This window comes from Pseudophryne corroboree, chromosome 4 (assembly GCF_028390025.1).
Source record: "Pseudophryne corroboree isolate aPseCor3 chromosome 4, aPseCor3.hap2, whole genome shotgun sequence".
Classification (NCBI taxonomy): domain Eukaryota; kingdom Metazoa; phylum Chordata; class Amphibia; order Anura; family Myobatrachidae; genus Pseudophryne; species Pseudophryne corroboree.
In genome coordinates this window covers 358,318,216-358,332,847 of record NC_086447.1, presented here as the reverse complement: position 1 = coordinate 358,332,847, position 14,632 = coordinate 358,318,216, and the positions used below count along the sequence as shown (strand labels likewise).

General features: G+C 45.4%; 1 protein-coding gene across 1 annotated transcript in view; it reads left to right on the top strand.

Moving 5' to 3' along the window:
* The window catches only part of LOC134911429 (mucin-2-like), a 115,542-nt gene extending 102,054 nt beyond the window's left edge, over positions 1 to 13,488 (top strand). The window contains exons 6-8 of the mRNA XM_063919642.1: positions 6,747 to 6,794; positions 6,909 to 7,000; positions 13,334 to 13,488. Of these exons, the coding sequence (XP_063775712.1) occupies positions 6,747 to 6,794; positions 6,909 to 7,000; positions 13,334 to 13,411 (218 nt within the window). The 3' untranslated portion in view covers positions 13,412 to 13,488. The remainder of the gene's footprint in view (positions 1 to 6,746; positions 6,795 to 6,908; positions 7,001 to 13,333) is intronic.
* Positions 13,489 to 14,632: the final 1,144 nt, after the last annotated feature.

Here is a 14,632-nt window from a genome sequence, read left to right as displayed (position 1 = left end):
CCTGGAATGCCCCAGGCAGAAAGTTTCCTGTCTCAAAAAGGGCATTAGCTCTTTATCCTCTTCCATAGGACATCTGTAATAAGTGGATTCGCATGTCAGTCGCCTCATGGTATCATTCACTCTACCAGTTACTTCGGTCACTTCCCTAAGGGAACCGACCAATAAATGTATTAAAGGTTGCCTGAAGTCTATTTACTACCTTACAGGGGCTGTCCATAGACCTACTATAGCTGCCTCATGGACAGCAAAGGCTATCGAGGCTTGGGTTCAAGCACTAGAGGATGAGCTGCCCGTGTTTATATTAGAGGAAGGCAGATAATACCCGTCTCATATTAAAACAGCTTCTTATTACATTCAGGAATGAAAGAGCTGGGAACCCCCCCCCCCCCCCCCCCGTGAAACTAGTCAGCCAGATGCACCCCAGGACTTTTATTCCACAAGGTTGTATCTTCTCATTGGACTCCATTTGTGACCTGAACCAGACCTTAACAGTATGTAGTGAAAGGATGTGGAATTATTGGGTCATTTCCAACACAACTGTTGATTCGGCTTTAGGGGATTCCTGTCATCATAGCGGTGCCATCTGCGAAATTTGAGAACACCGTTTCTTAAGCAGGAACTGCAATATACAGTCAGGACCCATCATCCAAGCTTGTGATTGGACTCACATTTAAGGTCGTATTCAAAGAACAGGACACACCAGACAACTTACATTATAATATTGACATGGAATCCTCAAATACTTAGGGGTGACTATTTCATGCCATTGTTTCAAGCTTTTTAATTCACATTTTTTTGCTGCTATATATATAATTTTAATATATGTCTAAACTTTTTTTTAACTGATTTTATATGAAAACAGTCATTTAGAAGTTAATACATTAACCTACATTAATAAATATTATTTGAGTTCAATTTCACTTCATCTGTATTTTGAAATTCTTTCCTCAAAAAAAGCGCAGTGTATTCTTTGTTCTGTTGTCCATTATATGGTCTGATGACCTCTTTATCGTCTTTGGATTCCACAAGTGGGACTGGCCTGCTAATAAGCAAATGCTGGCCAGATGGATTAAAATGGTGCTTACACAAGCTTATACTCGAGCTGGTCTTCCAGGTCCAGCTACGATCAATGTCCATTCTACCCGGTCTGTTGGACCTTCTTGGGTGACACGCCGTGGGTCGTCCGCTGAACAATTGTGCAAGGTGGCTACATGATCTTCAGTGAACACGTTTCTTAGGTTCTATGCCTTTCATTCCTTTGCCTCCCAGGATGCTTCCTCTGGATGCCAGATTCTCATGTCCACCCAGGCACGTCCCCTCCCTTGAGGTACTGCTTTAGGACATCCCCAATGTTTCCTTGTGTAAACCCTATGTACCCTAATGCAGAAAGTAAGAGTTATGGTAGACTTACCATTGTTAACTCTCTGCGAAGTACATAGGGTCCACAGGGCGCCCACCCTGACGCACCTGGCTTCTTTGGGTGTGTATGGCATTGGCCTCTGGTTACCCTTTCCTGTAGGGAGAATGTATTCTTGTGTGCCTAACATCTTCCTTCTCTCTTGTCTGCTTCCTGCATTGGACTGGTTAACAAAACTGAGATCACAGTGCCTGGAAGGTTGGGTTATAGAGGACAGTAATGTGTGTTTCTGTGCCCTACTTAGTGCCTATGACATGTAACAATGGTGATAAGTTATCACCACAGATCATGATGGTCTTATCTCTCCAGTCTATGTGTCACAGGGCTTTCATTTGTATTTTCACACTTCAAGCACAGGGTGCCTGCCTAATATAACAACATTATTGGTGTGCCAGGGTAATTTCACAAGCTAGACATTGACTACCCAATTAAATAACCCTGCAATTGATAGATGTCGGTATAAGCATACGGACAGATAGGCCCCCCACTTTTTTTTTTTTAAAGTACACTATAGGATTTATTTTTTTACAGTAGGTGGGAAGTGGACAGGACTGCCCTATATTACACATATATTACAAGTAATTAACATGCACAATGCAGACAATGGGACTCTGGTAGTACGGGCAAGTCCACGTGATGTTATGACGTCACGCGATAGTTGCATAGTGCTACTCTGGGAATGTTTTGCACAGGCTGGATTTCATCATTGGGCTCGCCCAAAGGCTTGTACCTAGGTTGCATTGTGGGAAATCCAGGCCTGTGTGTATCCACTGTTGCGGGGGAGGAAAGTGGCCAGGACAGAGATTTCCCAGCCTCTAGGTAGCAGCTGCAGTGGCTGGCTTGCACAAACCCATGGGTCATGCAGCCAGCTGATGGCGTCAAAGATGATCAGATACTGCATCCTAGGATGCCGTTTGGATCATTAGTGCAGCAGGATGCGTGATGCCTCCTGCTGAATTACCATATTAGTGCTATTGCTGCTAATTCTATGTAAGCAGCAGTGATAGCAACTCCAATCACATCTGAATAACCTCATAGGTGCTCTGGTGTTATTACCAGGGCAGTTTTTACCTATGGGCTGCAGGACTGCAGCCTCCCCAGGTAAAATTTGCCACCCAGCTCACTGACAGTGAAGCCAGATTCAGTCTGTAAGACTGCACTGGCTTCATTGTGACTGCCAGTGACTTCCTATTGAAAGTTCTGCCTGCCAGTCACATATACTACAGGCAGTCCCATTGAGAGGTGTTTCCTTCCTCCAGGACAGCCAGACTGGGCTGCAATAGTCAGAAAGTTAGCTTCCTGTAGGCCCTAGCTTGCTTCTATGGGCTGCAGCCAATGCAGTCTATAGAAGGCATGGGTTTGAGCAAGCACAGTACCGTCGCCGCTACTGCGCATGTGCCAGGTCCTGGCGTCTGTGAACTGTAAATAGTTTAGGTGCCGGGACCCAGGTCGCAGCGGGGACAAGGAATGGAAGACCCGGCAGCAGCAGTAGCCCTCCTACGCTAACAAGGTAGGAGCCACCGCTGGTTATTACTCTGTATTTTACCCACCTAATACCATAGACTGGAGCAAGTTTATTTCTACACAACTGCTGCCAACTTGTGGATTTCTGGGTGCAAATCAGAGGACAATGTGCTATGTTTCAGTCAGTTTGTGCTTCAAAAATAATCTCCTCTGTTGCCAGCTTAAAAAATCAGGGAATAAATATCATGAAAAGAATCAATTGGCTAAAGTCATATCTTACTAAAAATCCCTGTGATCCAGCCAAATTCAATGTGTACTTAAATAGTACACATGACAGTCATAACACTGGCTCAAAGTGGGAGACTCTATTGTATATACTAAAAACAAAATAACTATTTGCAGTGTAGGAAAATAAGTTAAAGGAACTGGGGGCAGGGGGTGAAGTGGGTACCACAGGGGCGGGCGTCAATCTGTGCATAATTATTTTGAATTTTTTTTTACACAGAAGGCATGCACCGCAAAAAACAGGTCTAGTCTCAGTGACAGGGAGATACTGGGTGACTAGGGAGGCAAGGGTGACAGGGGGATAGGTTACTGAGGATGCTGGGATAACTGGGAGATAGTGGGTGACTGAGGAGGCTGTGGTGATAGGGAGATAGAAGGTGACTGAGGAAGCTGGGATGACAGAAAGATAACCAGTGACTGGGGAGGCTGGGGTGACAGGGAAATAGAAGATGACTAAGGAGACTGGGGTGACAGGCAGTGGTGCCTAGAGAGAGAGGGGGGGGGGGGGGAGGAGGAGGGTACAAATTACCCGGGCCCAGGTCTGATGTAGGGGCCCAGTGGGGGCCCCAGGCCCACTTACCCTTACCTGGCAGCAGCAGCTGCAGCTGTTTTCCTCAGCTCAGCACACGCTACTGTGTGCTGGGCTGTTATGTGCTGGGCTGCTGTGTGGCCATGGAGGCACATAAAATACAATTTTTTCCAGCATTTTTTCTAAGGGTGTATGACCATGCCTCCTGTGATTAGGCCACTCCCTCTGAAAAGTATTCGGGCCCAGCCAGGCTCTCTACTGCCCTGGTGAGAGGGAGATAGCTGGTGACTTGGTAGGCTGGGGTGACAGGGAGATGGAAGGTGACTGGACAGGCAGGTGTGACTGGATCCCTGAGCAGGCAGTTACAGCTGTGTGAGAGAAAAAAGGCGGTAGATCCGGCACCAGAAGGTAGTAAAGTAGGAATAGTAGTTTCACATATAAAAGACAACAACATATAGTATCGGTATGTAGGCAATTCACTATGGCAGTGACATGTTGCGTTGATGGTGCTCACCTGGGTTAGGAATACTGATCAAACAGAAAAATCCTTCTTCTTATAGAAAAAGCAAGACGGGGAGTGAAAGAGGCAACCCTCTTTTGTGGGGTGCACACTTGTGTAACAATTTATTAAAATATAACTTGTATTTATTTTTTTAATGAAAATAGTACATTAATAGATCATATATATATATATATATATATATATATATATATATATACACATACATACAGTACATAGCAAGAAAAATATATAAATAATTATTTTGCCTCTTTTGGATAGACACTAGTAATAAGTGTGGAGGCAAAGAAATGGACAGATTATCACTTATTTAATTTAAGTGTCAGTCTGGTTCAGGGGCGTTTCTACAAAGGAGGGGCCCGTGTGCACCTCCGGGTGGGCCCCCTCCTCTGTACGACGCTGTAGACTCCGGCATTGTGCCGGAGTCTACTGCGCATGCGCAGGTCTCCAGAAACATGGCGCCCGCCATGATCTGGAGACTAATTTGGCTACCGCGCATGCGCGGCGGCAATTTTGGCAGCGATTACCGCCATGATCGCAGCTCCCAGCGCTGGACTCCGGAAAGGTAAGTGGTAAAATGGGTGCAATGGGTGCAGTGTGGGCCCCCCTAGACCCAGGGGCTTGTGTGCACTGCACCCATTGTCACCTTTATAGAAACACCAATGGCATAGGTGTGCGCAGACACTGACAGGCGGGTGCCGCTCCGGACTCCCCCCCCCCCCCTCCTCTCCACGGCATTATAGTGTTCTCTCACCTCCCCTGACCTGGATATAGACTGCTCACCTGGGCAGCCCAGGTAAGCAGTCTATATCCAGGACAGGGGAGGTGAGAGAACACTATAATGCCGTGGAGGGGAGGGGAAGTCCGCAGCAGCACCCGCCTGTCAGTGTCTGCGCACGCCTATGACCAATGGTCTGGTTGAAAGTATATGTAATTTTTTGTGTAAAGTTTGAATAGCAGTGACTCCCGGACTTTCTGGCTGTGCTGCGGGCTCTTGTATGATCCATAGTCAGATAAAGGGGGAGGGGGCATACTGTATCCCGGGCCCCCCTTTATCAGTGGGCCCTGCGGCCAGGGGCCACTTACACCACTAGCTATCCCTCTTATGCAGCAGCAGTGCAAGCAGAGACACAGGAGTATCGGGTTTTATGAGCTACCTGTGGAGCTTTCCTACAAGAGGAGAGATAATAGGGCGGAGATAGCTTTAAGTGACACAGGGACCCCTGCCAGGCTGTCTTCATCCTGTGTAACCTATTATCTAATGAGGGTCTAGAGAGAGACCTCCTGAGTCCTGTCCCAGCATGTAAGTAGTACAGAGACTGCAGCTATTCCTGCATGTGACAAGATAAATTATAGATTTTATTTTGCTATGTGTATTTTAAGGTTGTTTAAGTTGTCTTTGTTCCACTACAAGAAAAGTAGGTGGAGCTATAAACAATACTCAGGCATCTTAAATCTAATATACATCATTGGTTTAAATGTAATATACACAATTCATACATCCCAACATGACCCATTCCAGGAGGTACAAAATGCTCTCTTACTGGACGTCCTTCTTAAGTTATGATAGCAGTCACCTTTCTTACCAGTTAAATAGTTCAACGCAGGTGACACCAATCCTAGTTTAAGGGGAAAGTCCAGGTAGAGAGCATTTTGTCCCTCCTGGATTGGGTCATGTTGGGATGTATGCATAATCTATTATACCCCCTCTTCCACCGGGGCCCCCCCTGTTTTAATTGCCCTGGGCACCCCCAAGGCTTAATCCGACCCTGGTATGATCATGCTGAGACGACACCAACAAGGACCTTGGGGCTGTTCATCCAATTGGCAGTGGCTCAGTGTAGTGCTCACTGCTCATAATCCCCGGGACCCGGAGCTCACAGCATGGAATGCTTATGTCCCCGCAGCTGTGGGCAGGGCACAGGAGGTATCAGAATGCCAAGAACAATGTTGCATAATATGTTGTGTTTATTGTGACATGGATCACATACACCGGGTAAAAGTTCTACACTGCAGGTTTATTTTCCACAGGTAGACTATTCACAACTGAACATAAGCAGTTTCCAGCAAGTCACAGGTTACAGAATAATTCACAGTAATTCTTAGAATTTCCAAAGTGTAAATTCTCCAGAGACCATTGATCAAGGACTCCTAATAGTAGCCACCCCCCCTGGATTATCACCTTGGCAACTAGTTCACCATCAGGAGCACTGTCTCTTGTGTCTGAAACCATTTTAACAGCAGGCTGACAGGTGTCTGTAATTATGCTTGCTGTTGCTCAAACTGAATGCCTGGACTGGATTCCACACATTGCTGTTCCACATACATTTCAGGCATGTTTATGCTGTCCCTGTGACATTATGTTTATTTTATTTAACATAATTATTTAATCTTGTAAACTTCATTAACTTGGTTAAACACTCTGGCTACTAATTGTATTATGTTTTTGATATTTTTTGTGTTGCTAACTAATGACATGGCAGGTACAGAAAAATAATGCTAAGAATGTTTTTTCTTTTTGTTTCACATAGGAAATAATTCAGATATTAATAATTCAACCAGGGAGCCTCCCAAAAAAGGTAATACATAAATGAATGGCTGCAAGCTTGGTAATGGAACATGTCATTACAGAATTAGAATGAAATAATATTGAATATTATTATTAGCCTTTTTTGTTGTTTATATAATTTCAGGCTCTGAGGATTATTTTGAAGTTTTCCAATTTAGCTATTTGAGAATAAAAAGGAGAGACAGTGCATCACAGTCAAGAAGTATTTTACAAGATGTAAGTAATTCAATAAATTAATGGTATTATGAAACTTGTGCACTTGATAAATTATCAGAATTGATCTTGGCGAGGCATTGATTTATAGCAGGGATGGTCAAAAAGTGTCCCTCCAGCTGTTGCAGAACTACACATCCCAGCATGCCCTGACACAGGTTTGCTATTTGGCCATGCTAAAGCTGTTCCCGGGCATGCTGTGATGTGTAGTTCAGCAGCAGCTGGAGTGCCGCTAATTGCCCATCCATGATCTATAGCAGTGATTTTCAAATGCTGTGCCGTTGCACACTAGATGCCCACCACTGCTGCCCACCAAAGAGATCCGCTGCCGCCCCCAAGCCAGAGAGACCCGCCGCAATCAATAGCCGGCTCTTGCAGCGCTGTGCACTTCCACAAGCGGCCCGTGACTTATGGTGACTCATAGATTACGCACGCCACGTCACATTCCTGCCTGGAGTGCCCCCCCGCCCACTGGCCACTGCTGCTCCTCCATCCATGCTGCCTTCTCAGCGTTACAGCTGCAGGTATATATTTAAAATAAAAAATGTATTTATGGCAAGCAATGTTTGGAATCACTAAGGGGGGGGGGGGTATGTGGGCAGCAACAATTATTATGGGGCAGTGAGTGGAATTATTATGGGGGCAGCATGTGGAATTACTTGGGGGACAGTGTGCGGTGGAATTACTGGGGGGAGGAGGAGTGTGTGGCATTATTAAGGAATACATGCTGTATGTTTTACCAACTAATGGGATGCTGGCTGTCAGTATACCAACAGCGGCATCCTTTCTGTTTAATTACGGTGGGGGGGGGGGGGGGGGAGATGTTTTTTTCCCCCCTGTGGCACGCTGATGGTGTTCCTTAGCAACTTTAAAATCTTGTCGGTGTGCCGCGAGTTGAAAAAGGTTGAAAATCGATGATCTATGGGAACTCCTGTTCCCATAGAACATTATGGGTTCACAATACTTTGTTGTTCCCATGACTTTATCTCAAAGTAGGGATCATTTTATCAATTTCAGTTTCACTAAAGGTGAGACTCTAGATAAGTGACTGACCTGCTGGTATCTCTTAGAGTATACTACCTTATGATGATTGCAAGATGTGGTACCAAAGTTAACCAGCAGCACAGCCCAGCAGTAGGGAGCAGCAATTGCACAGTCACAGTAGAGGTGGTCCAAAGTACATGTGATAAGTATAAGAAGAAGTGAATATTGGCAAAGAATAGTCAAGCAACAGGACAGAGTTGGGATATATAGGTAAAAGGTCAGTCCAGGCAGTATATAATGGCAGAGTCTGTTCAGGCAACATTATTGATAGCACTAGGTCTTATCTTAATTACAGGGGTCACAAGCAACAGTTACATTAAGAAACACTAGCAGACACAATGAGCATGGGAACACTAGTGTGAAATGCTATAATAAATCCGCAAGGATCTCCCACTGAAGGATACTAGCGAAACCAGCTCCTGTTGAGCAGATACATACAACGACACACGACTATGAGTATCCAGGACTCATGACCAGTGGTTATACATTGCATTGGAGGAACAGGATGCAGTTACGATCCTGGCAGTCGGGATCTCGGCAGTCAGCAAATCCGGCAGGGGGCCGGGCGCTATTCCCACTTTTGGGTGTCCACAACACCCAAAGAATGTGAATAGAACATGTGGTGAGCTGCGCTCGCCCCTCCCCCCCACCGGCATTCCCAGCGTCGGTATACTGACCGCCTGTTTCCCGACCGCCGGTAAAGCATACCCAACGCGGAGGAACATGTAATGTTGCATGTAATATATGTGCTGGCTGCCTCGCCCAGGGATGAGCAGCACCACTATATTTCACTGAGCCACCTCTGCATGGTACACCGCACTCAGCTTGTCTTTCCTCTATAAGCCCTCTCCCAGACTCCCATTGGCTAGTTTGTTTAGGAGCAGGCTTATAGAGGAACGACAAGCTGAGTGCTGTGTCCCATGCAGCCATAGGTGTTTCTATAATGGGTGCAAGATGTGCAATACACACGGGCCCCTGGGTCCAGGAGGGCCCACACCACACACCCTGCACCCATATATTATACTTACTCCTCCAGAGTTTTGTGCTGGTGGCCCTGCACTGTAGGCACAAATCACTTGGAGTGATCTGTGCATGTGCACTGGAGAAGTTCCCTGGAAAGACACAGGTGCCATGTTCCCGGAGACCTGCGCATACATAGTAGACCCTGGCATAACGGAGGCTGCACGCGGGCCCTCTCCTCTCTTTAAATGCCCCTCATGCAGTGGCGACTAAGTGAAACACAGTGCTGCTGATGTCCGGGATAAGGCAGACAGCATACATATTGCATAAGACATTACATGCATGTGTATATGTTAGAGATGTGCGGCGGGCACTTTTCGTGTTTTGTGTTTTGGTTCTAATTCCCCACTCGTGTTTTGGTTTTGGATTGTTTTTGCCAAAACCACCCTTTTGTGTTTTGGTTTTAGATCTGGATGATTTTTGAAAAAAACATAAAAACGGCTAAAATCACAGAATTTGTGGGTAATTTTGATCCTACGGTATTATTAACCTCAATAACATTCATTTCCACTCATTTTCAGTCTATTCTGAACACCTCACACCTCACAATATTGTTTTTAGGCCAAAAGGTTGCACCGAGGTGGCTGTATGACTAAGCTAAGCGACACAAGTGTGCGGCGCAAACACCCGGCCCATCTAGGAGTGGCACTGCAGTGTCAGACAGGAGGGCAGATATAAAAAAAAGGCCCCAAACAGCACATCATGCAAAGATGTAAATGAGGTGCAATGAGGTAGCTGTATGACTAAGCTATGCGAAACACACAATTGGCCCATCTAGAAGTGGCATTGCAGTGGCAGTCAGACAGGATGGCACTTAAAAAAAAATAGTACCCAAACAGCACATCATGCCAAGAAGTAAAAGAGGGCAATGAGGGCAATTAGGGTTGGCACTGCAGTCCCACTGCACTAATGGCGGATACCAGACGCATGTCTAACACCAGCATAGTTGTTATGGCCTCAGTAATCCGCTTTTCAACAGGGCACATATATATATATATATAGCAGTATCACTGGAATTATGGCAGTACCACTGGACATATACGGCAGTATCACTGGAATTATACGGCAGTACCACTGGACATACAGTATACGGCAGTATCACTGGAATAATACGGCAGTATCACTGGAACTATACGGCAGAATCACTGGAATTATACACCAGTACCACTGGAATTATACGGCAGGAACACTGGAATTATATGGCAGGATCACTGGAATTATACAGCAGGATCACTGGAATTATACGGCAGTACCGCTGGCCATACTGTATACGGCAGTATCAATGGACATTTACGGCAGTATCACTGGACATATATGGCAGTATCACTGGACTGGACTTATACGCCAGTACCACTGGAATTATACGGCAGGATCACTCTAATTATACGGCAGGATCACTGGACATATACGGCAGTATCACTGGACTGGATTTATACGCCAGTACCACTGGAATTATACGCCAGTACCACTGGAATTATACGGCAGGATCACTGGAATTATATGGCAGTACTGCTGGACATACTGTATACGGCAGTATCAATGGACATATACGGCAGTATCACTGGACATATACGGCAGTATCACTGGACATATACGGCGGTATCAATGGACATATACGGCAGTATCACTGGACATATACGGCAGTATCACGACATATACAGCAGCACAGGGACACCACCACTGGACTGATTCAGGACAACACAGCACCACTGCAATGGACTGGACTTATACAGTTCTCTGAGAACTGAACCCGCTCATCGCTAGTATATGTGTTAACTGTTCTCCCCCATACAATGTGTGGCCTGTGCTGCAGGCCATGGGCAGCAGCTACCACTGCCATACTAAAACAGACACTGCCTACTGTCAGGCTTCGGAGCCTTATCTTCGGCGGGTGCTTCCGGGGGTTGCCAGTACCACTGGAATTATACGGCAGGAACACTGGAATTATACGGCAGGATCACTGGAATTATACAGCAGGATCACTGGAATTATACGGCAGTACCGCTGGCCATACTGTATACGGCAGTATCACTGGACATATATGGCAGTATCACTGGACTGGACTTATACGCCAGTACCACTGGAATTATACGTCAGGATCACTCTAATTATACGGCAGGATCACTGGACATATACGGCAGTATCACTGGACTGGATTTATACGCCAGTACCACTGGAATTATACGCCAGTACCACTGGACATATATACGCCAGTACCACTGGAATTATACGGCAGGATCACTGGAATTATATGGCAGTACTGCTGGACATACTGTATATGGCAGTATCAATGGACATATACGGCAGTATCACTGGACATATACGGCAGTATCACTGGACATATACGGCAGTATCAATGGACATATACGGCAGTATCACTGGACATATGCGGCAGTATCACGACATATACAGCAGCACAGGGTCACCACCACTGGACTGATTCAGGACAACACAGCACCACTGCAATGGACTGGACTTATACAGTTCTCTGAGAACCGAACCCGCTCATCGCTAGTATATGTGTTAACTGTTCTCCCCCATACAATGTGTGGCCTGTGCTGCAGACCATGGGCAGCAGCTACCACTGCCATACTAAAACAGACACTGCCTACTGTCAGGCTTCGGAGCCTTACCTTCGGCGGGTGCTTCCGGGGGTTGCCGTCCCGCTGGTTGGCACGGCTGGCTGCTGTTGACGGGTCCTCCTGGACGGATGTGCGGCTGCCGAGGGCCGGGGGCCTGGAGAGCCGGACGCTGCGGTGGGGATCGCTGCGATAAGGTCCTCTAGTGTGACACAGTATAGTGTATCAGAGTCAGAAGCTGGTTAAAGCTGTGTGCTAACAGCTGAGTATGTCTTCTGTGCTGGGGGCAACCATGTTGGAGACCAGAGCATTACCAATTAAGTTCCCATTCTGTGTCCAGCCAATCCTGCGTGTTCTCCCCTTACAAAAGGGGGCTGGCCCAGAGGAAGATTGCCAGTGCTTCAAGTTACCTCCTTGTGAAAGGTTCTCCAGCTCTGTGCTCCCAAGTTGCTTCTGGTGCCCTGGTCCTGGTTGCTCTCATCTATCTGTTACCTAAACGCTGCTGCAGTCCTAATGTCTAAGTCCGTCGCTACTCGTGGAAGCGCTCACGGTTTCCCAGGTCGTAGAGGAGCTCCAGGTGCTAACGGCAGTTCTCGCAGACGTCTTCATTTCTTCAAAGTCGAAGTTCTTCAGCCTCGTCTTTCAATCACAAAGCACAAGTCTTCATTTCTTCAAAGTCCAAGTTCTTCAGCCTCGTCTTTCAATCACAAATCACAGGTCTTCATTTCTTCAAAGTACAAGTTCTTCAGCCTCGTCTTTTAATCACAGTCTTCAGTTCTTTTTTACCGGAGTTCTTCAGCTTCACTCTTCAAGTCATTTAACCATAGACTCTAATTCTTCCAGTTTGGTCAATTTCTCCAATATTCGTGTACAGCCTGATTATTCATTAAAACTACAGTTACCTTCCTACGGAGTCCTTTTCCTTTGCGCCCTCCGGCCACCGTTAACAATTAGTTTGGTCTCCACCCCATGAGGAGGAATTATATTCAACCACCTCGTCTACTCTCCTCACAGGTAGCTGTCCCTTCCGCCAAAACTCGGTTGTCGGAACCCTAACTTATGCCGCGTGTGACACCTGTGACAATAAGCAACCTCAGGCAGCATGATATGTCCCCAGAAAAATACAGTCACCTTCTTTTCCTAACATCATACAGTATAAAGTAAATGTAGCACAGAAAACTATAGTGTTTCTGTACCAGAGATAGAAGTGATCACAGATAATAATTATCCATTACTGTGCCTGTTAAACAGGGTACACTCTAGACTACGTGTGTACCCAGCTGATCAGACAGGCACAGTAATGGACCCTACATTGACAAGTGTACACTTGCAGTTGCAAGGAGGGGGGACGTAGCGACGTGGCGTGATGCAGCATAGCATCCCTAGCGATGTAGTCTGAAAGTGGACACCAAACTGAATTATTATTGGCACTCTGGCTTCCTAACCAGCTGATAACCACTGCATTAGGCAATTTACTATATTTTATGTCATTTAAGTGAAATGTATTGTGCATAGCATAGGCCCTCTTACTACTTTCGCTGTTAATATTCTGTCTGTTTATTTTCAATGGTAAAGGCAGAAAGCATGCTGGCACTCTGTCAATAAGCTTAGTAATGATAGTTTTCTTTGAGATTACCACCTGTCAGGTTTTCTTATTTAATAATTGAATGTAACAGTGTCTCTGTGATCTCAGATTCGGCAGCTACTTGAGGAGAATGTCCAGGGCACAGACTTCATGGACAAGCTAAAAGCACTGAAGGAAAACCCCTGAGTAGAGACTGATGGCCTACACATCTGTATTGTTTATTGTACATTGCTTTATTGCTTTGTTTTTGTGTGTTTTATTGGGGGGAGGGGGGAGTGTGTGTGTGTGTGTGGGGGGGGGGGGGGACTTGTGCCCTATCTTTCATGTAGTAAGTAGTAATATTATTGAGCTACTTTGATATGTGTGTGTGTATATATATATATATATATATATATATATACATACATACTACTTTTGATTTGCTTGTAAGTTTACAATATGGGAGAGGAGTAATGTGCGAGAAATCTTTTACATTTTAAAGTTTAGTCCCATTATAAATAAATCTTTCTCTTTGTCATCTGTGTGGATACAAGTTTCTGTTCTTTTCAATGGCTGGGCCAGAAAAACAGCATTCTTCCCATGTAAAGCCATCTGAGTATGTGCTAGTCAGAGAAAATGTTTTACATTTTTCTTTTTCTGATGGTGACAGAACAACACTTTCTTCTCCATTACTGAAATGGGAGTAGTTCTGTAATTCTGGTGACACTTATGTTTTTTTCGTGGTGCTTCCCTGTCTGATTTGTTTGAATATAACTTCCTCAAACTCACTTTGAATATATCGGTATTGATTTATTATAACTTACAGTAGTTATGTAACCAACCATTATTCATGCTCGCAACTTTGTTGACACACAGAAATAGGAAAATGCTGCAATGGATCATGAATGAGGAATCCAACTAAACCTTAATATTTACACATGCAGATTGGTTAGTTGATTTTGTCCCAGACAGGGGTAGACAGTCAAGTGTCAACTAACATGGTCAAAATATTTACTTCTTTGAAGCTGTAATGTGGCAATGTACTGTATGCAGAAATAATACACAAGGGCGCCGCCAGTTCCGGCGGGCCCTGGTACAAGGGAGGTGGCATGGCTAGACCCCTCCAATAAAAAATATAATAATTATAACATTCACACAGAGGGGCACTGGGAGGGGGGTGGGCTGGGTGGGGAGAATTTGTTTTATTAATAAATATATTTTATTGAAACACTGAGCCGTCAGATTACCTGGTGCAGGATAGTTGTAAAAATTACCATAATTCCTAAATGGCTGTATCTCTTCCAGTCTCTCCGAGTAGCAGTCCCCAAAACATGCCCCTATGTCGGTTGTCAAAATTCTGAAGAAAACTCTATTCATTGGTAGTGCACTGTACTTCCCTCCAGGTACAGCTTCCTGGCTAGAACAGGG